At 40.0% G+C, this 22,627-nt stretch overlaps 1 protein-coding gene across 2 annotated transcripts in view; it reads right to left on the reverse strand.

Annotated features, from left to right (window-relative positions):
• ZZEF1 (zinc finger ZZ-type and EF-hand domain containing 1) overlaps nucleotides 1-22,627 on the reverse strand; it is a 60,155-nt gene continuing 37,528 nt past the window's right edge. The window contains exons 35-55 of one of the 2 annotated variants that reach the window (XM_074557336.1): nucleotides 21,808-21,973; nucleotides 20,818-21,080; nucleotides 19,687-19,859; nucleotides 18,993-19,140; nucleotides 18,304-18,440; nucleotides 17,601-17,878; nucleotides 16,317-16,491; nucleotides 15,132-15,264; nucleotides 13,785-13,981; nucleotides 12,848-12,967; nucleotides 11,758-11,946; nucleotides 11,299-11,399; nucleotides 10,672-10,807; nucleotides 9,371-9,730; nucleotides 7,360-7,503; nucleotides 6,361-6,529; nucleotides 4,414-4,512; nucleotides 3,487-3,652; nucleotides 2,346-2,496; nucleotides 1,809-1,880; nucleotides 1-1,330 (exon numbers count right to left, since the gene is read on the reverse strand). In XM_074557336.1, the coding sequence (XP_074413437.1) occupies nucleotides 1,256-1,330; nucleotides 1,809-1,880; nucleotides 2,346-2,496; nucleotides 3,487-3,652; nucleotides 4,414-4,512; nucleotides 6,361-6,529; nucleotides 7,360-7,503; nucleotides 9,371-9,730; nucleotides 10,672-10,807; nucleotides 11,299-11,399; nucleotides 11,758-11,946; nucleotides 12,848-12,967; nucleotides 13,785-13,981; nucleotides 15,132-15,264; nucleotides 16,317-16,491; nucleotides 17,601-17,878; nucleotides 18,304-18,440; nucleotides 18,993-19,140; nucleotides 19,687-19,859; nucleotides 20,818-21,080; nucleotides 21,808-21,973 (3,452 nt within the window). In that variant the 3' untranslated portion in view covers nucleotides 1-1,255. Of the gene's footprint in view, nucleotides 1,331-1,808; nucleotides 1,881-2,345; nucleotides 2,497-3,486; nucleotides 3,653-4,413; nucleotides 4,513-6,360; nucleotides 6,530-7,359; nucleotides 7,504-9,370; nucleotides 9,731-10,671; nucleotides 10,808-11,298; nucleotides 11,400-11,757; nucleotides 11,947-12,847; nucleotides 12,968-13,784; nucleotides 13,982-15,131; nucleotides 15,265-16,316; nucleotides 16,492-17,600; nucleotides 17,879-18,303; nucleotides 18,444-18,992; nucleotides 19,141-19,686; nucleotides 19,860-20,817; nucleotides 21,081-21,807; nucleotides 21,974-22,627 lie in introns of both variants that reach the window. The other variant, XM_074557335.1, reaches the window with a different exon arrangement.

The raw sequence follows: 22,627 nt of genomic DNA on the forward strand, positions 1-22,627 counted from the left end.
AGAGCCACTGCTTCACACAACTTGCATTCAGTTACTATTAGAGCCTTTGGCTGCCTTTTTTTTTTTCCATTCTCCAGTGTTGGGGTGAAGAAGCAAAGAAGAAAATATTAAAAGTAATCTGAATTTATATTTGACAAGACCAGCTCTACAAACTGTGCAATGGTGCACAAAATACACCCCCAAATCTGTGTTCTTTTTAACTCTTTGGAAAGGGAATAACCAATATAGTTGTGCGGGAAGAAAGCCAATTTATTGCAGCATAAAAGGTCTGCAATTCATTCCATGTTCACTAAGAGAAATGTGGTTATTGCTCTGAAAGATAAGAGTGGATTGATCATTAACCCCACCCTGAGTGCTGGGAGTCTGGGTTCCCAACATTGCCAAGAAGGACCTCCTAAACCACTGATATCAAAATAACTGAAGGAAAAAAAATTCTTCTCATAATTTCTTGTAAAGATGTGATTTTTCAGAAACATGTAAGTTCTTCAGGTCTTCATTTCACCACTGCCTTGTGACTGAAGGCCAGCCTTTGCTCTCTGCACTACAATAATGGGTTATTTGGAATAATGCATTGGAGATAAAACAAGGTAAGAACAGGTGACCCAAAGAACAGGAGAAACATAAAGCTCTTGCACGAGGATGCTGTGAAACTGGAATCCTTCAGCTGCTTTGCAAATCACCCACAATTTGTTTTACAACCTGTAGTTTGGTAAGAATTGAAATCCTTTTCCTTGGGAAGTAGCCTCCAAAGCAAAAATGACAGGATTCATCATGGACCATTGCTGCAGCAGGCACCAGATTCTGCTTTGCCTGTTTCACTCTGCAGAGGTACAACAGATGCTGCTGATGGCATCACCCCAAGTTCAGCACTATTTTCTGAAGCTGACACCTTTGATGGATCAAGTTTCCTCAGGAGCAGACAATACAAACGTGGGGGCCTTGCATTCTCATACTTCAGCTACTTTCTTTCCTTTACTTCCTCTGAATAAAAAACAATATTGTTCTGTTTACTCTAACATGCTACAATATGTGCATACATAACTGTAGGACGCATGAGTTACTTCAGGATGTGCTTTTTCATTGAAGTGAGCTGTTACTTTTACAAATTCTACATCAAGGTGGAAGGAAGGAAGAAAGGCTGCAGAGTGCTCATACACTGAAGCTGAAGGAACTTCTCCTGAATGGAGTTAAGATGTTTGTTCCCATGTCCTATGGACAAACTACTCTATCCCATGCACTCCGGCCTGAGCCAGTATTAAACATTCCAGAAACTTGTTGATTTGTTTGGATAGTTAATGGCAAGGCTGATAGCAGCAATGTTTTTCAGGGCCTACAAGAGAAAAGGAAAAACAAAGTCACACCAAATATTCTCCTCAAGCTCAAAGTGTAAAGAAATCGTATGAAACTGAACAGAAATAGAAATCTAGAATCATGGACTGGTTTGGGCTAGGAGGGACCTTAAAGATAATTTCATTCCTCCCTGCCATGGGCAGGGACACCTTCCACTATCCCAGTGTGCTCCAAGCCCTGTCCAACCTGGCTTTGGACATTTCCAGGGATGGGGCAGCCACAGCTGCTTTGGGAACCCTGTGCCAGGGTCTCCCTATCCTCATGGGAAGAATTTCTTCTCAATATCCTAGAAAAGCATTTGTGCATAGCTCACTCACAACTTCCAGAGGCCTGTTAAGGTACTGTAATTACCAAATACATCAATATCTCTTTTATAAACTCCACTGGGCCATGGGAAATCATCCAGGGTCTGCCACAAAGATCCCAGACCCTCCAGCCCTGGGGCTGTGCAATCCTACCTGTGCTGTGCAGCGATGAAGATGATCTTCAGTATTTAAGGCAAGCAAATACTCCTGTAGAGATCCAAGCTCCTGCAGCCAGAAAACATGCAATGAACACCAATGTTTCTAATAAGGTGATATTCTACTAATTAACATTAAAATGCTGATTATTAGAGTCCCCAAGAACCAAAGGTTTAAGAACTCCACACCAGACTAGAGCACAGTTTATGATTACAGAAATGAGCTCATGACACTATTCATATTTAAATTTCAAAACCAACTCTACAAAAACCACATGCAAATACCTTTAAATTAATTATTAAGCCAGAATTGCTCTCAGAATAAACAGTGGCTTTAGGGCCTTAATAGTCATGCCTATCACTTAAAGTCCAATGATGGATAAGGTAACAGAATTCCCCTCTAATTACAACTTGCTGCCAAGTGAAAGTTGTTAATGTTTCTGTAGCTCTGAGGGATAAAGGAAAATGAATTTAGTGTAAAACTCTGTCATTCCCAGCACTGAGGAAAGGAGGGATAGAAACAGGAGCTGCTTACAGTAACTCTGTTTTCTGTCACAAAGAAGAGTTCTGCCAGTGCTCGATGAAGAGGAAGGAGGATACCAGGCTTGGCTGAGTCGTGACATGAGTTGTTTTCCATGTGGGTGAAGAGCTGCCAAAGTGGCTTCAACAAGGTGAGGTCACAGTCCCTGAGAAAAAAGTAATTTAAATGAAATTGGGATGCAATAGTGAGTAACCACCATGACCATTTCTGGGAATGGAGAGGGGAAACCAAACCAAATCAAATTTAAGAGAACAAAACCATTCATTTGTGACAGTTAACAATACAAAAACCCACTTTGCTAAATGCTCTTGAATCTAGAAATACTCATGCCATGCATTCATAAACTTAAGCACACATATCTCTTCTAAAACTCAATTACAGGCTTAGTGGTCCAACTAAAAATAATAATTTAGAAGCTGTTTACTTTACAGAGAATCAGATTATCACTTCACCAGGTTATTATTTCATCCTTACCTTAAATCTGCAGTATAATGGATACAAAGGGAATAAATTTCTAGTAAATCTACCTTTGTCCTGATTTGTGATGATTTTTTTTCTTTGCAATGACATTTTAATTCATTAGACTTCTTTAAAGGACAGCAAAGAGAGAGTAAAACATTCCTGCTATCAAAGCAGAAATGATATCAAAGCTATCAAGCACTGCAAAATATATTGGACAGACAAATTAAGAAAATCTGCTTCAAACCACAGGGATTTTTTTTTTTTTTTGCTTCAAAATAGTATCAGGTTAGTGCCTTTTTGGTGCAGGATGGGGAGCAGTGCACTCACCCCTGGCTGCTGCACTGCACTACCTTCAGGAGCAGGTGGATGGCCTTGAGCTTTGTGATGATTTTTTTTTCCTTTATGATGACATTTTAATTCATTGTGATGACTTTTTTTTTTCTTTATAATGACATTTTAATTCATTAGACTTTAAAGGCCAAGAAAGAAGAGAGAGTAAAACATTCCTGCTATCAGAGCAGAAATGATACCAAAGCTATCAAGCACTGTAATTTACATCTGACAGACAAATTAAGAAAACCAGCTTCATATCACAGGAATTTTTTTTTTTTTTGCTTCAAAATAGCATCAGTTTAGTGCCTTTTTGGTGCAGGGTGGGGAGCAGTGCACTCACCCCTGGCTGCTGCACTGCACTATCTTCAGGAGCAGGTGGATGGCCTTGAGGCGCTGGTGCCCCGTCTGCCGACACGCCACTCCCACCTGCCACTCCCAGATCCTGGCCAGGGGCAGGTGAGGAATCACCCTCTCCTCACACAGCATCTGCTTCAGGATTTCAAACCCTGGAAAAATAAAAAGAAAATTCAAACAGCTGTTCAGTTTTGTAGGGACACGTTTTGTTCATATAGTCAAGTATTGCAAGCCAGAAATATTGGATTAAAATAGCAAACAAAAATCTGAGATAACTCTAAATTACATCCTGACATGGCAACTCTTTCCTAAGGCAAAACTCACATAAAAATTGGAAAGAATCATATCCAAAATTAAATTTTTGCCCAAATAAGGCAAACAAAACACAGGCCCTCCCTATTATGACATGCAGTAGAGTTTTGCTAATAGCAAATAATCCATCAAGCTCAATTTCATTAAAAATATTTAAACTCTGAAATAAACTAACAAAACCTCTTATGCTAAAAATTAGACCCAGAACCATCCTATTTTAAAGGACAACCACTTTGGAAAAATGCAATTATCATTATTTCTGTTTCCAATTATGGCATCCTGGAGTGTTTACTAAATCTTCTGTGTAATTACTATCATATAATGAGATTTTGCATGCAAATTAAATTATTATAATTGTAATCTCCAAGTTTCTGTGAAGATTTTGTGTTTCTACCCCAAAATCACAGGAAATAAGAGACATCAGTTGAGTTTCAACTTGAACTGATTATGTTATAACTGATCACATGAAAAACTGATCACATTCTTTCCAGGACACTGAATGCAAATTCTAACTCAAGGAAAAGGGACAACCACAGGTCTCTCAAAGTTCAGCAAAATTAGTAAAAAATGCCCTTTTCAATCCATTCTGAGCATCTCTTACCTGTCTGAAACCTGCCCAGATGACCTGCTGTCACTGTAAACTTATAACCCCACTCAGTGTTGCTCATGTCAGAAGTAAATCTGTAGTAGAGTGTGTCTCCTGTGTGCAGGGAAGGAAGAAAGCAAACATTACAATCTTCTGAGCTAGTTTTGCCATCTCAAATATAACTGAAATGAAAAATCTGAAATTAATTAATACTAGATGTCTTCATTTAAGTGAGGAGGTCTTATTTTTTGGTAACTATGAAGCACAAAAAGAGGAGGCTGAAGCAAAACCCACAATAAGTTCCCCTGTCTAAAGATACTGGATAGGAAGGATAATGTCTTTTACATTTTTGACAACTAAATATAGGAAATTAAAGTAACTCCATATTCTTCACATGTAACTTCACTTTTCCAATTGTGTTACTGGATCAGTTATGATTTATGACACAAGAACCCCTATACAGGCAGCCAAGTTCTTTGCAACAACACCTGAATTCATTGGACAAAAGGTTTAAAATATTTGAAAGTACTGTCAGAAAATTAAAATGAACATTTCTACTCCAAGGAAGAAAACAAACTTAATCACTTTTAATAGAAGGACTATCAAAACATTTGACCACTTAACAATCAGGCAAAAACATTCAAAAGGTTTTTGCCATTGTGGCATCTTCACCTTCAGAGATAAATCCTGGTAGTTGTCTGGAATGCTACACAAAACATCTTCTTACCTATTGTGCTCTATAATACTAGAGCCGTTAAAACTTAAAATAACTTCTGCCCCATGGAAAAGCCTGTCACCCCAGGACAAGCAGGTTAGAGTTCATTGGGAAGCAGAATTTTCAAAGTTGCATGAACAAGAAAAATTTTGAAAACATTTTTTGGGATTTAAAATGAAATATCTATAAAAGAATTTCCCTTTTTATCATGAAATGGAGACAGTGTTCTCTCCTACTCATAAAAGAAAGCCCTTCAATCAGATTAAAAGCCCAGAAGCCTTCAAATGTCTGGTTTCAGCTAAAACCTGCTGGAACCAAGAGCCTTAATCCAGACAGCCTTGGTTGTAAATGAATTTTCACAAGGTGAAACTCAAGTTTCACAGCCAAGGCTGCTCTAAACAATGAGCGTCCAAGTTCAGCTCCTTGGCAAACCTCAGCAACTATTAGGGATGAAAAAGAAGATAGATAGAAGTTCACAAAAATCTAAAATATTTCTACAGAACACACATCTGCTTTTAACCAGTACCTTGCAACCCAAAACCAGCACTTGTAACCCAAAACCAGCACTTGTAACCCAAACAGGTTTGCTAAGAAAGTTCCTAAATCTCTTTACAGGTGTTGCCAGTCCTTGAAGTCAAGAGCTTCCTGCAGTGCCCAGTGCCCAGCGGGTTAAACCAGGTTAAAATCAGAAGCAGGGGACTGTGCAGGCCTTGAGCTCTCTGGCATTTGCTCCTCACTGTGCTCTCACAAATGTGTCAGAGAATCCAGAGTGCAGCTGGCAGTCAAACCTTGGGTTTTTTCCAGCTGTGCTCTGTGGCACCAGCTGGAGCCAAGGTGCTGGCACTGCCTCTCTTTGCTCAGAGCAGCAGCAGAGCACAGAGATAAGCATATCTTTTCTTTTTTTAAATAAAAAAAAACATGCTTCCTGTGGAAAGTAAGACAAGGCATAAACAATGTCAGTGAATATCGTGCAGAACAAGGACTGTGTTGGAACACAATCAAGATCAAATTTGTTTCCAGTAGCTGAGTGCATGCTTTGAGTGAGTGGTGGAAAGAAAAGGTCACAGCACAACAACAGATAAGGCACTTTGCAGAAACAAATGCAGGAGCAGCACGTCAGAGCAAACAGAGTGGGACAAGGAAAGGATTGGCTTTTTCCCTGTACATCTCAGGACATTTAACTCATCAGGAGCTTCTCTCAGGAGCCCCAGCAGTATCCTGTGTGCCCTTGAAGCAGCCCTGCTCACCTGGAAGCTCGAAGTCAGTCCATTTCTGGGGGGAGCCACTGAAGCTGTGCCTGTCCTGCTGGAAGTCGCTGCTGCTGGACATGAGCAGCTCATCACAGCCCTCCTCTGTGTTACACTGAGAGTCAAACTTGATGGAGAGGTAGATAGCACCAGGAATGTGAACTTTATCCTGAGAAATAAACACAGCAGCTTTGTGTGCTGGCACACTGCACTGCCCACAGCCCACTGAACTTTCACTATATGAACAAGGGAGATATAAGAATTACAGCATCTCTGTGAGTTTTTTACTTTCATATTTTTACCCTGAGCTAATTTAACAAATGTAAAGCATGGCCTATTGTTCACATTACCTGTTAAACATGTAAAATGAATTGCCAGCAATGCTTTCCTTTTTTAAAAGCAGCAATTGTTGCTGATATTGATCTCACTGCCAGAACCTAAGGGGTTATATGCATTTTAAAAATGAAAATCAGAGGAGTCAGAGCAGCAGGGAAATTAAAAATCCCAAGACTGCCCAGAGGCAATAATTACTTACCAAACCATATCAGAAAAATGCTATCAAACAGTATCAACAGAAGAAAGTCAGAAATTGTTTGTGACAGGGAATTGTTTGTGCTGTTCATCTAACAGCACAAGGGCCAGCTGGAAGAGGCCAACTGAAACAAATCTTTGGAAGGAAGGGTAGAAACATTTGATCATTAAGGCCTTGAAACCATTTACAAATCTGATCTGCTTCAAACACATGCACAGTAAAACCATGTAAGTTATGCACTTTCCATATGATTGAATTAGAATTCCATTGAAGTGCTTGATTGAACACATTTCTTTGCAGGGCAAGGCCTGAGCTATCTGACATCAGCCTTTTCCAAGGAAGATTTCACAGGAGCTTCAAGCACAGAATTCAGTCCCACAGATACCCCTGTGAACTCTGAGAGGCTTCTGCTCCACCCATGGGTGATTCCAGCTTCAAGTGGTGCCTGCAAGCCCTGCCTGCCCTACCTCAAAGTTGGTGTTGTTGTTGTAAGGATGCTGAGATTCCCTCATCTGCACAGCCATCCCTGGCTCCTCCATGAACTGACAGGCTGTCAGGGCCATGGTCCCCAGCATGCTCTCCTTGCACCCATGCAGCACCTTCTGCAGAATCTGGGGGGAGAAATGTCATGGAAATATAATTTACTGTCAAAAGAACATTTACAGCTGTACATTCTGATGGCTGACATGAGTCATGTCCAACCACACAGTATTTTGGAACAGGGAATCAAGGTACCAGCAAGAAACAAGATAAATTCAGAAATTATGCCTGCAAGTGTCATCTCCATAAGCACACAAGATTTCACTCTGTCTTCAGTTCTAGACCCTTCATTCTTTATTTGATAAAAACATGACAGATATTGGCCATGTCTCTTCACACAAGGCTAATCCATGAAGTAATTAACAGGAAACTAAAGCTGCAATCAAGTGAGATAAACAACTTTGTTAGCATACTAAACAGCCACCTTTGCCTTCTATACCTACAGATTTTGATTTGAATAGAATATGTCATATTTCAGCCTTCAAAAACCAAAAAAGTACAACTCTGGGCATAAGAAGAAATTATAAAGTATCAATGAGATGGCTGAAGTTTTGAAAGCAGCAGATGCAAGTCCTGTACATTTAAAACTATCCAAAAATGTCCTTTAATCTATCAGGACATACTAAAAAGAATTCAGAACCACTTGAGTCTCCCTTTTTCTTATTTTTATAGCAGTGCATAAAAGCCTGAATTCAGGAATTCTGTTTCTTGAGGCCCTTTCATGTCATCAGAGCAACTCATTGAGGCAATGTCTTCATCTACCATCTCCCAACTCCTCCTACAAAATGTAATCCACCAGCTCAGGCCAGCAGGTTCATCTCCAAATCTGCCAAAAACTGATTTCTTGGGAAAGGGAGTTTAAAAAACAAAGCAGCATGCAGCAGTTCCCTGGATGCACTCTGCACGTGCAGAACAACCTAAGACAAAGGCCAGGCTTTTACATTTAATATGCCCTAATGGATTTTATTCCATCAGTTCATCCTGCCCTTTTCTGAACCCATAAAAACACCCTGGGGCAACAATTTCCATGACTTACTGTGTCAAGGGCCTGTTCTTTTGGTTTGTTTTGGACCTGCCACTTATTACCTTAATCTGACACTCCTTTGTTTTCTTACTGGGAGGGCCAGTGAATAATACTGGCTCTAAACTTTTGCATGCTATTTACTGCTTTAAATCTACAGAGAAAGAGGAACAGACTTTTCCATTATTCCTTCTCCCTCAATGCCTCACAGGGGAAAGATCCAGAAGGAAGAAAACCAGCTGGTTCCTCATACTGAAGTTATTCCATGGCAGTAATAATCCCTGCCATTCTTCTCTAGACCTCTTCCAGTTGTATTCCACCTTATTTTAATTTTTTAATGAGATGAGGGAGTCACTGCAGTCCAAAAGAGTGCATAGCATTGGTTCAGTGGCATATCAATGCCTTCTGCTTTACTTTTCATTCCCTTTTTGAAGATTCCCAGCACTTGATTTGCTTTGACTGTTGTGAAGCCTTGAGCTGACATTTTCATTACAACATTCTATTGTAATTCCAAGATCACTTCCACCAGCAGCTCATCAGTGGAGTAGCAGGTATTACAATATAGACATTGAGAGCTAAGAAAAAAGCAGCTTTTAAAAAGCACTGCCAATTTTACCAATTTCTCTAGATTACCATCTATATTGTCTATTTTCAAACCAGACTGCCTATTTTACCAGTTTCTCTTTCATAACTGAAAGAGTTCTCTCTACACAGCTATTTTTTCATTTTCTCTTAACAAGATCAGCACATCAAGACTGACAGATTCCAACTGGTTTTTCAGAACTAATTTAAATTTTGGAGTTTCAATTTCGTTGCAAAAAGAAACTGCACGTATTCCTGTTAGTCAGAGTCTCATGGCATGTGGGCACAGGTTTTGTTCACATGTCTAAGTGAAATCCTAAGTGAAATCCACTTACTTTTTCCCATAGCTGCTTCTCCTCTAGCTGCATCAGCATGTCCAGGATGTATGTCATATGGGCTGGGCCACTGAGGTCTAGGATTTCCTCATTTATTGCCACATCATCAGGCCACTCAGCTAACAAGGATGCCAGCACATGCCTGGCATAGAGAACTGCAATAGCCTCATTGACACGGTACAGGTAGTCCCTGACAGCCTTTTTGCTCCTGGAGTCCAGCTCCTTGTGCAGGAGGATGGAGCTCTTGGTGCGGCGCTGCTTGGCGTAGCTCAGCTGCAGGTCACTCTCTGTGTTGGTGATGAGTTTCTGGGCTACAGGATTGGTTTCTTCTGTTGCTTTATCACACAGTACAGGCTTGGACTGCAAGAAAAGAAATGCAAGTTTGAAAACAGGCTGTTAATAATTTATTGCCTTATGTTTGAATATCTGACCAGTCAAACTGCAAGCTGAACTTATAAATAAATTTGTCAAAAATGCCACAAATGTAGGATCTCTCACACAGCTACAGATTTCCTGAGAAACATTGTTTATGTCTACACACACTGATGCATTTTTGGAAATAGCAGGCAGAATTCCAACCAGAATTAGTGTTAACTGAAGCTCACCTATAGAGGTAAAGCTACCGAGTACCCTGAAATGAGGCAATTGGGAGGAACTTTTGGAGATCACTTGCTCCAAATTTGACTTAAGGCTGAGATAACTTCAAAATCAGGGCTTTGTCCGGTTAAGTTTGGACAATTTCCAGGCGTGGGTATTTCACAGCCTCTGTATAATCTGTTGAAAGGTCTATTTTTTTCTTATAATTACGTGAAACTGCTTCAGGAAGCTCCTTCCCCTTTGCTATGCAACTGATAAACAGCTGTGCTGGTGACACCTCATGGCCAGGAGTGAGCCCTCAAAATAAAGCAGAGCTGTGGGACCCTGCAATTGAATGCAAAACCCAAAGCTTGCAAGTGTAGTGTCTACAAGATAAATTCATCGCTTCCTTGTCCTGCTGAATTTAAGATAACAATGATATGCTGAAACAGTAGCAGGGCATAGGCTTACAGCAATGAGATACAATCTCTCTTGGGTAAGGGGAGGAAATTACAGCCTGCAATCACAATTTGTTCTCCTGACCTGGGAATCAAGTTTTTTCACTTCCTTAAGGAAGGAATAACAAGGAAGAAATACTTGCTTATTCATTTTGACATAAAACATTGATAACAGATTATTTCAGATGTATTAAAAAAAAAAATCTCAGGCACAAATGCCAAAATGAATTATTTTCCAGCTGTTGCTGTTTGTAGAGGTGTCCATACCAAACAGGGTAAGATGATCATGTCTGTATCCACTGCCTTGGAGCTCTGCTCCTCCAGCCTCAGGCGTTTGCTGGGCTGCCACTTCTGAGCCAGGGTCCGGATCCTCTCATCCGTTGTGATCACATCCCCATCAAACCTTCACACAGCAAAGAAATCAAAACCACACAAATGTGTTTCCAAAGTAATGCAAACTCAATTAGGGCAATTAAATGCAAATTAAATCTTCCCACCTTCTGTTTTGGAAAGATTAAGCTCTGTCTATTTTTGTCATGTTAACTGTTCCCCTGTTCTAACAAGCCAAAGGATTTAAATGTTACAAAAATCACTCATTTCTGTGAGAACATGGTGTCTCTGTGAGATCTCTGAGTACCAGAAGCCACATGTGAGCTCTTGACTCGACTCAGTTCACAGAATTTAGAGCCACAGTGGAACTTCATATGGGAGCATGTGATGTGTTTCAGAGGATGGTGACTTGCTTCCATAAATACAACTTAGCAGAGTTTATTTCCTTACTTTTTCACACATGAAAACCAAATCTTATCCTTGGAAGAATTTCTATCCAGCACTGAGAGGATTTTAGATTTTCACCCACCACACTTTCTCTGCTGAACCCAGAACTTCACATACCTCTTTTGAACTTCCAGGAAAAAAGATTCTGTTCTTTTCATCTGCAGCTCATACATGGCTCGAAGAATGTGGAGAGGTGCATTAAGTGCATCGTGTGTCATCTGAGCAAGGAGCAAAAAGAAATTTAAAAAACCCCAAAAATACATCAGAGGAGGAAAAGAAAGACTGAATTTCTTTAAGAATAACCTAAGCATTATTTCCCACTTTGTAGACAGAGAATTAATGAACTTAGCATCTGGATTAACAATAATGAGAAGCAATTTAGCATAACACAGCATAATGATTTTGTAGCATTCATTACTGTAGATCTATTTTATTTTCATTAAAGAATGATGCACTGCAATCACACAGACCCATACTCTATAAATTTAGAAGGAAAACAACCACATGAATCACCAAATGTTTTATGCAACTAGCAAATGCACATTTACCCAAAAGGAGGTAAATTAATTTAAATACCAAGAAGCAAATTTTGGTGGCTTCATCCAGGCCCTCCAGAGGATCAAGTTTGTTCTGCTCTAAGTCAACAGGACCAACAACAGGCTGCTCCACATCCTGATCTTGTTCCCTGTCTTCCAGTTCAGTATCCTCCTGCTCAGCCAGGGAACTGATGTCTTGCTTTGAGGAATACAGCATTATTGACAAAATCTGCACAGAAACAAGGTAACATATGGTGTGACAGCTGCAGGTATTAGGAGTTTATTTGCAATCAGCATCTTAGAGGAAGATGATCAAACCTGGACAGTGCTTAACAAATGCTATTTTATAAAGAAGCACACCTAAAAATAAAAAACCAACCCCAAAACACAAACCAAAACCATTTCCCACTTCACTAATGAGTTACACCTTCCATGCTGCTGCAAAGACAACTTCAGTGATTAGCTGAAAGTGCAAAGGAAGTTGAGAAAGTAATTATTTAACCATTTCAGTACAACAAAGATCTGAAGATTCCAAGACAAAACCAGAGCAAAGGTGACCATCACAAAATGCCAGTGATGCCCCTACACACCCTGCTCCTTTGGAAACATCCCTTTGGCTTCATCATAGTCCTAAAGATGAATCATCACAACTCCTGCCTGAGATAAAACATAACAAAGAGTTGAACCACACTTGTCTTTCAGCAATTTAACAACCAGAGTGAAAGAATATGCCCATGTGTGCATTGATCTCCCCACCTGCACTGCAGCAAAACCTTGGGCAAGTCATGCCTTTCTTTGAGATTGTTTTCTAAATTGAAGAATGGAATTCTCAAGAACAGTCTAAATAAAATCCATAAAACAATCTGAGTAGGTGAGTAATGTCTCATCCTGCAAATTGTTTTCCAAATAAAATCAGATTAGTGAAAATCAGCTCCTGCTTTAAAGAATTTAGTTTATTATCCACAGGATTATGGTGGGCAGAAGAGGCAGATTCAGGGATACAGTTAAGTGAACATTGTTTAAGAGATTAATTAGGGATAATCCTGAGTCCCCAGGAGGGCAGGGTACTGCCATAACCTCTCATGCCACTGTGTGAAGCCTGACTTTTTACAAAATGTCACTTTTCTTACCTCCAGGTCTCGGAGAAGCCAAGTCTTACTGAAGCCAGTTCCTTTGCTACACTTCTTCACCAGGAGTTTGAGTAAACCAGACTGAAGAAAGGCAGACTGGATCTCCTTAAAGCCATGAATCTGCACACACAGACACACACACACATAAAAATAAATAACTAAAAAAGGAACAATGCATCACAGTGCTTGAGAGGCCTTGTCACACAGCCTTGGGTGAATTTCCTACCCAGATGAATTACACTGGGAATCTTTTCCTTGCATTTCCCTAAAATAAAAATCCCCACTTGAAATCCCTTAAGGGTATCATCTGTGATGTGCACAGAGTAGTAACTCAGGAAAAAAGAAAAAGGAAAGGGGAAAAGGAAGGAAAGGGGAAAAGGAAGGAAAGGGGAAAAGGAAGGAAAGGGGAAAAGGAAGGAAAGGGGAAAAGGAAGGAAAGGGGAAAAGGAAGGAAAGGGGAAAAGGAAGGAAAGGGGAAAAGGAAGGAAAGGGGAAAAGGAAGGAAAGGGGAAAAGGAAGGAAAGGGGAAAAGGAAGGAAAGGGGAAAAGGAAGGAAAGGGGAAAATAGTGAAAAAAAGGGGGAAAAAAAGGGGAAAAAAAGGGGAAAAAAAAGAGAAAAATTTCCTCTTCAAATACTTCAGGAGTGAGAAAACATTCTATGGAGTGAAGCTCACCTATCTCTAGGAATTTCTTCCTGAGTTCTCCTGAATGGCTGGCCCCCACAGAGGAGAATCAAAACAACTTGCAGCTCAGACTCACAAAAGCCATTTAAAGCCCAGCAACATTTCCAACCCCCTACAGACTGGGAATAAAGGATCCAGCTGTGACAGAAATGCCCCTGTGGTGATTCCCCAGTGGGCTCAGTCAATACCCAAGTTCCTGCAGCACAGGGCAGAACATGAATTTTTATTTCTCTCTCATATTCTGTGTCAGGTACCTTCAGAGTTCTGTAGAGCCCCTTCAGAGCCAGTGACAGGACCCAGGTTGTCTCCACTGCCTCAGCATAGCTGCTGTCCATGCTGGTCTGCAGGAGGTGGGTGGAGATGAGGACAAAGTGCTGCAGGTACTGCCTCAGCTGGCTCTGGGGATCGCTGCCCTCCTGCCCACATTTCTGAATCAACTGATAGTCTTTCACTACAAGAGAGAAAAAACCAGAATTCACTTGGTTCACATCAAAATGTTGTAGAGTCATCTCTTAGTAGATACGAGTAGGTTGAGACATGAGACATCCCTACATCAATCATGTTCTAATAAAGGTCTAATACAAAAATTATCTCAGATTCCCGGAGCAGTGAATAAAGTATTTCATTTTTCAGTACAAGTTAAAAATCCCCAGGTCACATTTGCACATTAGCAGCACAGCAGCTCATGTTGTATTTTACAACTAAAATGGGGAAAATTCTGACCTGCAATTGATATGATGAAATAAATATTGCTGATCTTACTGTTTAAAATGTCAACAGTTAAACAAACAGAAAAGCTTTTATATTCAAATCTTCCTTGAGTATCACAAAGTGGTTTAGTCTGTTGATTTTTCCAAATGTCTTTTACACAACTTCAGTAGTCAAATCCTAGGACAACCTTTGCTTTATTAACTTCACTATATTAGGTCATACAAAGAGAAAAGCCCTTGCTCCTAAAACCCCAGCTGATTTGTTATATAAAAATATATGTTAGATATTAAATTAAAATGTTAAAGATATATAAAATATTAATTAAAATGTTAAATATACATTAAATATTAAATAGTATGAATTTTTGGGTATATTAAAAATATAATATATTGACTGTATATGAATATATAAATATATATTAATCAATATATTATATATATTATATTTATATAAATTATATTATTTATGTTAATTAATTGATATATATATTGGTCTGAAATTTTAGGGCTATCCAAACTGTTTTTAAATTCGCAGTTGTTCTAAAACATTAAGCACTGGTTTGTAAAGGATAAGACACAAACGCTACACAAATCTTGAAACAACTGCTTCATCTTCATCAAAAGTCTGCTTCTGAGTTTCTCAATTAACAGAAAGGTCTCAACAGCTTTCTAAATCCTTTTCTGAATAAAAATAATTGAAATAATTTCTGCAGAAGCTCCACAATTTGGCAGTGACCTGCAAGCAGAATTTGGTAACCTGTGAGCAGAAAATCAGGCAACTTACTAATAATGGAATTCAAACTCTGCTCAGTGGTCTGGTTAACATTTGCTTTTAACAAACTGTAAGGAAACACACTGTGATTCTCTGATAAAACAAAAATGCCACAGAACCTGTTTTTCTCTTTCGGGTTTTGATGTCCACAACCACAGCCCTGTTTTTCTCAGTGAAGTGCTTCAGGATGATCACATTGTGAGGCTCATTGGCATTGTCCATGTACACAGAACGAGTGCCCATACACAGCACCTGGAACAGCAGCAGAAATGCAGTTAGCATTTGGAATATTTATTTACAAATACACAGCCATGTCTTCTGTTGGTTACATTTACTTATTCCTGCTATTGTATTTCATTGTATTGCTTATTCTTGCTATTGTATTTTATTGTATTGCTTATTTTTGCTATTGTATTTTATTGTATTGCTTATTTTTGCTATTGTATTTTTTCGCTGAACCACTGCTTGATGCCTGGCATTTGCTGGCCTTTAGAAAATGGAAGCTCAAGTCTATAAAAGAAATGCCTGCAGTAACCAATTTAATGTTACATAGGTAGTGTATGAGTTATGAACATCAAGATGGAGAATGGAGAATGGATTGTTTTACTTGTACAAAAGTCCTTTTAGATACTGAAACAAATGAAGCTGGTTTGCTTGTAGCTGTTATAAGCAGCATCCAAAGAAATGCCAGGCAAAACCAGCTCATTATTCTTCATTAAATCAATGTTAATTGTGCACAAGTGGAAAGATGTGAACTCTGACACACATCTGTCACTGTTCCATTTTCTGGAAAAATCCCCTTGCCCAGGACTGTTCTCCTGGGAAGCAGAGAAGCCTCAGAGAAAAAGGAAAACAATATTATCTCATTTGCTTCTCCTGTGTTTTGCTGCTTTGGAATGTGGTTTGGAGATTGTTTATCCAACATCTGAATTGTTTTGACTTAATGACCAATAAGGGCCAAGCTGTGTCACACTCTGAGGAGAGAGTTTGCCATTATTATCTTGTTAAGCCTTCTGTCAGTATCCGTTCTCTATTCTTTAGTATAGTTTTAGTATAGCATTCTATACTACACTATACTGTACTACACTATACTGTACTGTAATATCATAAAATAATAAATTATCCTTCTAAGAACATGCAGTCACATTCATTCCTTCCTGCCACGGGGTACCCCAGAATATACCACACACATCAGGTTTTGAGAGTTTATAAAGGTTGTCTCCAATTGATGGAATCTGTAGCATTTAGAGACACCTAAAAGCTTTAGCCAATTCTGTTTCCTTTAGGACTGCCAGGTCACCTACCTCAGGAAAGCCAACCAGCACCAGCAAAGTGAAGATGTTGGTGTGCTTCAGCTGGAAGGGCAGCTGTTTAATGCAGTGGTCAGTGAAGGCAGCAATGACGTGGTGCCACTGTGCCGAGGAGTTCAGGGCGCGCAGGATGTCGGCCATGGAGCTCGCCCAGTCCAGCCCCACCCGGCTGCAAAGCAAGAGCAGGCTGTGTTAGGAGGGCTGAATGCAGCTAACCTGAGGCTATTCCTCCTCAAAACAGCATAGCACTGCTGATCTGCCACAGCTGCAGCTTTCAAATTGTTACAGAAATTATTTCCCAAATACTCGAGGCTTTCGTGCCAGCTGACGCATGAATTTTGCTTTGTTTTCTATAGAGCATAAATATTATTCTGCTTTCTGAGAATAAGGTCCCAAATCAAAGTGTGCTTGAATGCTGCCACTGTTAACTCTGAATTTTAGTTTAGAACTCAGAAGTTTTTGTTTGCATGGCAGCAAGAAGTTTATTTCCTATGTATGTGGCCACCTTCCTACTCTCTGAATCACACACCTACAGGGACTGGTCTCTTACACTGAAGTCAGTCTGGTCTCTTACACTAAAGCTTGTTTTTGAGAAAATCCTTTCCTTCAGCTTATGCTCTGGATATTCTTAAATTTTGTATGCTTTTCATAAATTTAAAAATTATGAAAATCATTTCACATGCTTTTCTATTTGTTTATGAAGCTTTCCTCTAAAACACAATTACAATAAAAAACAAGTCACGTTTAACAGGCATGACAATAATCTCAGAATGCTTAAAAACTCTCTCAGGATCTTCAAAATCGGTCCCTCCCTGCTGTTTCCAGTGCAGTTTTACCATAAAAACCCTCTCTCTCAAGCACTCTTACATAGAAGAGCCAGATCCAGAGGCCAGCACTGGTGACAGTTTTTGACACACCCTCCTCCTTTCCCAAGTTACACAAGAGATTTGTAACAATGTGAGAGAATGAATGTCACAGAAAAAGTAAAGGACTGTAGTTCTGGCTTTCCCTGTAGTTTCCAAACCTCACTTCCTCCTCCCTGACATGCTGTGGAGGTAAGCACAGGAAATTAGGCCACTCTCCAGCAGCAAGCCTTCTTCTGAAAGGAAATTAAAATTCCCACTGCAACAAAGGCTGCAGATGCTAAGCCAAGCCCTTTCCATCACCAGAGTACAAGTTTAATTACCTTCCTATTAAAAAGCCTCTATGAACAAGGCATACATGAAAAAAAATTACTGTTCAGCAGAGATTAACTGATTGGGTTAAGGTCAGAAGCACCTGTCTAAACACACAGCTCCCAGACTGAAGAGAAGATGAGTTGTCTTCCATCCTTCTGGCACTGCAGACCCATCTCCTGGTACAAACAAATTATGTTTGGCTGAAAGGATTTTAGTCACAGCAGCATCCACTTCTGCAGGCATAAGCCTGAGGATTAACTGGCCCAGGAGTCCCAAGGTTAAATGATAAGTTTCATTCAGGTGGCCAGCATTTGAGATTACAACATGAAACATCAGTGGAAGTATTTGTTCTAGGTTGATCAGAGACATTGTGGAGCCCTGGGGAGAGAGAAAATCTCAGTGAGGCAAGGAAAGAAAACAAGAATTTTAGTCAAAGTCAGCACATGCAAAAGCTTCTGTTCTGAAGGTCTTTCAAATGGGACAAAAGGAATGAGAAACTACATTCCTACTTTGGTTATTGGCCTGTTAGTGTGACCTAACATGAGAAGCTAAACTGAAGATTTAAAGTCTGCTAAACAGCTAAGACTCTGCTTCACAGATACATTAAAATTCCCTTCCCTCTCCCCCCATCCAGGAACAAGCCCTTACATTCCTTAGTGCTGTCAATGTCTGAAGACATTCTAATTCACATTTCATAACATGTAAGGAACATGGGTCCAAATCCCACAGTTAATTCCCATGAATTTTATTCAAGTTATTTGTGCACATAGAAAAAAACCCAGATGGAAGTAAAAAGAACTAACTGATTTGAAAGGTGGTAACATAGCTGCCAGCAACCCCAAAATCCTCTTCTGAGAGCATTCAGCAAAAACTTGTTCCTGACTAGGTATTAAAACCTTCTCTGTTGGTTTTGGGGTTGAATCCTCTGAGATGGGGTCACCTGCTTTGAAAATAAAAACAAAAAAAGAAAATCCCCTAAGTGACATTAAAAATAAATAAGTGATAGCTTAATTTTTATAATCCAAATCTAAAAATAAATAGAAATTATAAAAAAGAATTATTACAATTTGAAAATAAAGTCTTTATAAAAGTGTATGGAAACAGAAGGTAAAGAAATTTATACCATCTAGTAAAATATATATAGGACAGTGCTGGACAGATCCATTTAACTTTCAAAATTCTTACAATCCCAGTCTTTAACAGGATAAAACACTTATTTTCTGCTCCAAGTGCATCAGAACACACAAGTGTTGTGTGAGATCAACAGGGACTATTATCTCCATACATGGATAAATACTTGTGGAAATCTACTCTGATTTCCAGACTCCTTTAAACAGACTGCAAGGCATTTGCTCAAAGAAATGTCTGGCAGGTTTTCACAAAGCAGACATTTGAAAATATGCAAAACTGGATTAGGAATAAAAAGGACAGCTGTTTGTTTGCAGATGAGTAGATATTTCTGTGACAGGGAAAATGAGAAATTATTTTTTACCTGTTGCAGGAACATTGCCATCCACAGTCAAGTCTGACTCTTGTCTCACAGCAGCTTTCTTTGCAGAGACAGCTTTGGTTTCAATTTCTTGTTTTCCTGCTTTATCTTCTGCAGGAGACTGGATTTCCTTGCGAGTATCTCCTTTCCCCTAAAAATAAACCAGAAGTATTAAAAGATTAAAACAAAATGTAATACCTGCAGGAACAAGCATGGAAAGAATTCAGTCATCTGCACTTGACAAACATTTTTCTTTGAGTATCAAAACCTTCTACTGAAGAATTTCTTGATGTATTCATGTCTTAAGTTCCCATACAATTAAATTATGTTCTTTTATTTTGCTCATATCTCCCTGAATAGGATTATTACACTGTAAGAGTTTTAAACACTGTATAAAATTGTAGGAAACTCATATTAATACTCAAGCAAGAGAAATGACAGCCCTTTCACAAAGAACAAGACATGCTCTTTCCTGCAACACTTTTGTCAAAATCAGTTCAGAACAAGAAGTTTTGGATCAGCCAGATCTAAAGAAAAAAAAACCTGCTCCCTTTCCCCCCTAATTTTTACCTACAAATGGAATAATTAATATTCCTTATTTCAGTCCCACATTCAGAATAGGTGTTTAAGGACCTGAAGATGTTTAATATCACATCACATGTGTGATGTCAGGGTTCTGGAGATAACAGCTACTCACACTGCGATGCACCAACGAGCCTGGGCTGCGTTTCTCATCTCTTCCCTTCCCTGCTCTTTCCCCAGGGTGACTTTTTGGAGCACTGTCTGTGGGAGCACTGCCTGAAACCGTGCCCTTCTCTGAGATGGACTCATCTTCTGGTAACATGCAGAGGAGAGCTAAATTTTTCAGTCCTGGAAGCAAAAAAGTTATGAAAGTTACATAGCTGTTGAGTGGCAAGACAGACAAAAAGCAGAGCTTAAACACTTTAAAAGAGAACTGCAAACTTCTTACACAATTCTTTTGAACATTAACTTAATCAAAAACATATTTTCCATCAAGCTCATATAATTATGTAGTTCCATTGAATACCAGTGATGGACAGATGGTGACATCTTCCACCTCAAAGATGCCATTTGGGCAGAGGTCTTAATTTAACAAAACAGTAGAGTGTAAATTATGAATAACAAATGACATTTGTTTTATTTTTCAATATTCTGACCACTTGCACAACAGAACTGTATATTGTAAACAGATTAATTAATGAGTAACAGATTAATTAGTGGTGGTGGTGGTATTTCAGTTGTATTAGACTGCTCCCAAAAACTACCAGAAAATTTATTTGAATTTTAGTCCAAAAATTTTGATACATTCAAAATAGGTCCCTATTGTATAACCCCATTTTATGTAGTAGGTCTGTGTTCACAGAACCCCCAATTTCCAGACAAATGAACACCACTGCCAGAAATTTATACCACAAACACAGTTTAAAACCTCTTCCCATGAGATGCAGAACAAAAAACTTTTTCCACCAAGTCATTTGCTGTCCTTCAGCTGTCAGTGATACATTACTAAAAGAACGTGAAGCTGTATTGACTGATCCCTTCACAACAGCTAAGATGGAAAAAAAAACAACCAGAGACTTGCCAAGTTGTGTCCAATGTTTATGTTAGCATAAAATTAGTTTTCTCAAGTACTCTATTTTCCATGTTCCAGCGACCCTGAACGACACTTCTTCTACATTTGCTTTCTACATAAACAGTTATTCTCAGTGAAGTACACAGTAGCTTCCCCTTTCCTTTGGAAACTTTCAAGTCAGTAACCACAGCCATTTGTGACACTTGTAGAAAGCATTGTTCAGAGCTGACTCACCTTTTCCGTGCTGCGCTTTCATCAGGCAGTCCCCAATGAGCTGAATGCACTGATGCTGCAGAACCCTGGCATGACTGAGGACCTGAGGATCCAGTTTCTCTCCTTCTACTTCCTCCCCGTTTGCCAGATCTGCACTGTAGAGGGTCAGGGCAGCGAAGAGCAGCCAGGAGTAGTTGTGGACGTAGGGCTGGATGAGGCGCTGGCGGTCGCTGATGCGGATGGTCACCATGGGGTACACCGTGATGCTGTGCGTGGGCAGGTGGCTGCAGGGACAAGGGACACACTTAGGAATGCAGGTTCTGGTTTTTTGCTAACCAGCATAGTCAGTCAGTCAGTCAGCACAAAATACCTTCAGAGGAAACACTTAAAATCCATTGCTTTCAATAGCACAGCAATTTCTTGCTTTATGTATTAATCTTTCCACGAATGAAACAAGGGTAGAATGGGTGAAGAGGGAAGACTTGGCATGGGGAGGGTGTTGTCTAGAAGCTGATACTGCAATGGGTTTGTTACTGGCATGAGAAGCATCTGTGTCATTGGAGATTTTTAATTGCTGTGCTATTGAGATCTGCCCTGCCAATACCTTTTCCTTCTCTCCAAGGAGTTATAAATTTGTGGAAAGGCTTGTAGCCACAGTGCTTGATACCAGAGGTCATAAAATTTTTAATACCTGTCAGAGTATTTCTTTGCATGATAGCAAAGAATTTGTTGTTTTCCACAGTAGGGATTGTCTCTTCTGTCCTGTCATTTCTGCAGCTTTCCTAGCCACATCCAGAAAACAACTCCTACCAAGTGACTTCACAGGTTGAGGCAGGTTTCCAGACATTTTTGCCCAACTGTTCCTATTTTTGTTTCCCCAAAAGACACCAAGGAGATGTTCTGATGCCAGACAGAGCTTTATAGGAAGCACAATGAGAATGACTGACTGTATTTAGCTACTGAATATTGTCTTTCTGCCACATGGGGAAAAGTAAATCACATTTTTAATACCTGTCAGAGTATTTCTTTGCATGATAGCATCCATAGCAAAGGTCAAAGTCATCACAAACGTTGCAGTTCATTCTCCGACCTATGATAACTCCTTGGCAGTGATCACAGGCATATTCCATATTCACCATTTCATGGTCATCCTCATGTCCTTCAGGTTTAACTCCACCTGCAAAGAAAGACTTCCCTGTAAATCTTTTTGACCAAGGACCTTTCCTAATTTCAAGTTCACATTCATACCAGGGAAAGAACAGTTAAACATTTGTAAAGAACCCAGGAGAAAAGTGTTTGACTTTATTTTGTGTCTAATTGTCCTGGGTTGCAAGATGTGAGTTGGGGTGTGTTCTATCCCCATCTGTCAGAGCTGGGGCAGTTCTCTGCTGTCCATGGGCAGTTTTTTCTTTATCTCTCCCACACCAACCCTCCCTCCAGGACATCTCTGCTGTCCATGGCCACTGAGTGTCCCTGCAGGGCTGATCCAATCCCAGCATCCCATGGGGAGATGCTCCGCCCAGGGGAGGAGCCAAGCATTCCTACCTGGATCCAATCTGAGCCTGGCCCAGCACAGCAGCCTTTGCCCCCTGCATTGCCAGAGGAGCAGCTTTCTGCTGCCCTGCATGGCCAGAGGGAGCCCAGGCCCATCTGCAGCAGCCCTGGAGCTGCAGAGGAAAACTCCCCCCTTGTGCAGGATCCCTGCTGCAGCAGAGCCACAGCTGGCACTGCAGGAGGGCTGAGCCCCCATGGATGGGGCTGGGACACCCCCTGGCACACAGGGGGCAGGGACTGCTCTCACTCTGGCTGTGGTTTGTTTTGTATTACTGCA

The sequence above is a fragment of the Zonotrichia albicollis genome, chromosome 22 (genome assembly GCF_047830755.1).
Source record: "Zonotrichia albicollis isolate bZonAlb1 chromosome 22, bZonAlb1.hap1, whole genome shotgun sequence".
Classification (NCBI taxonomy): domain Eukaryota; kingdom Metazoa; phylum Chordata; class Aves; order Passeriformes; family Passerellidae; genus Zonotrichia; species Zonotrichia albicollis.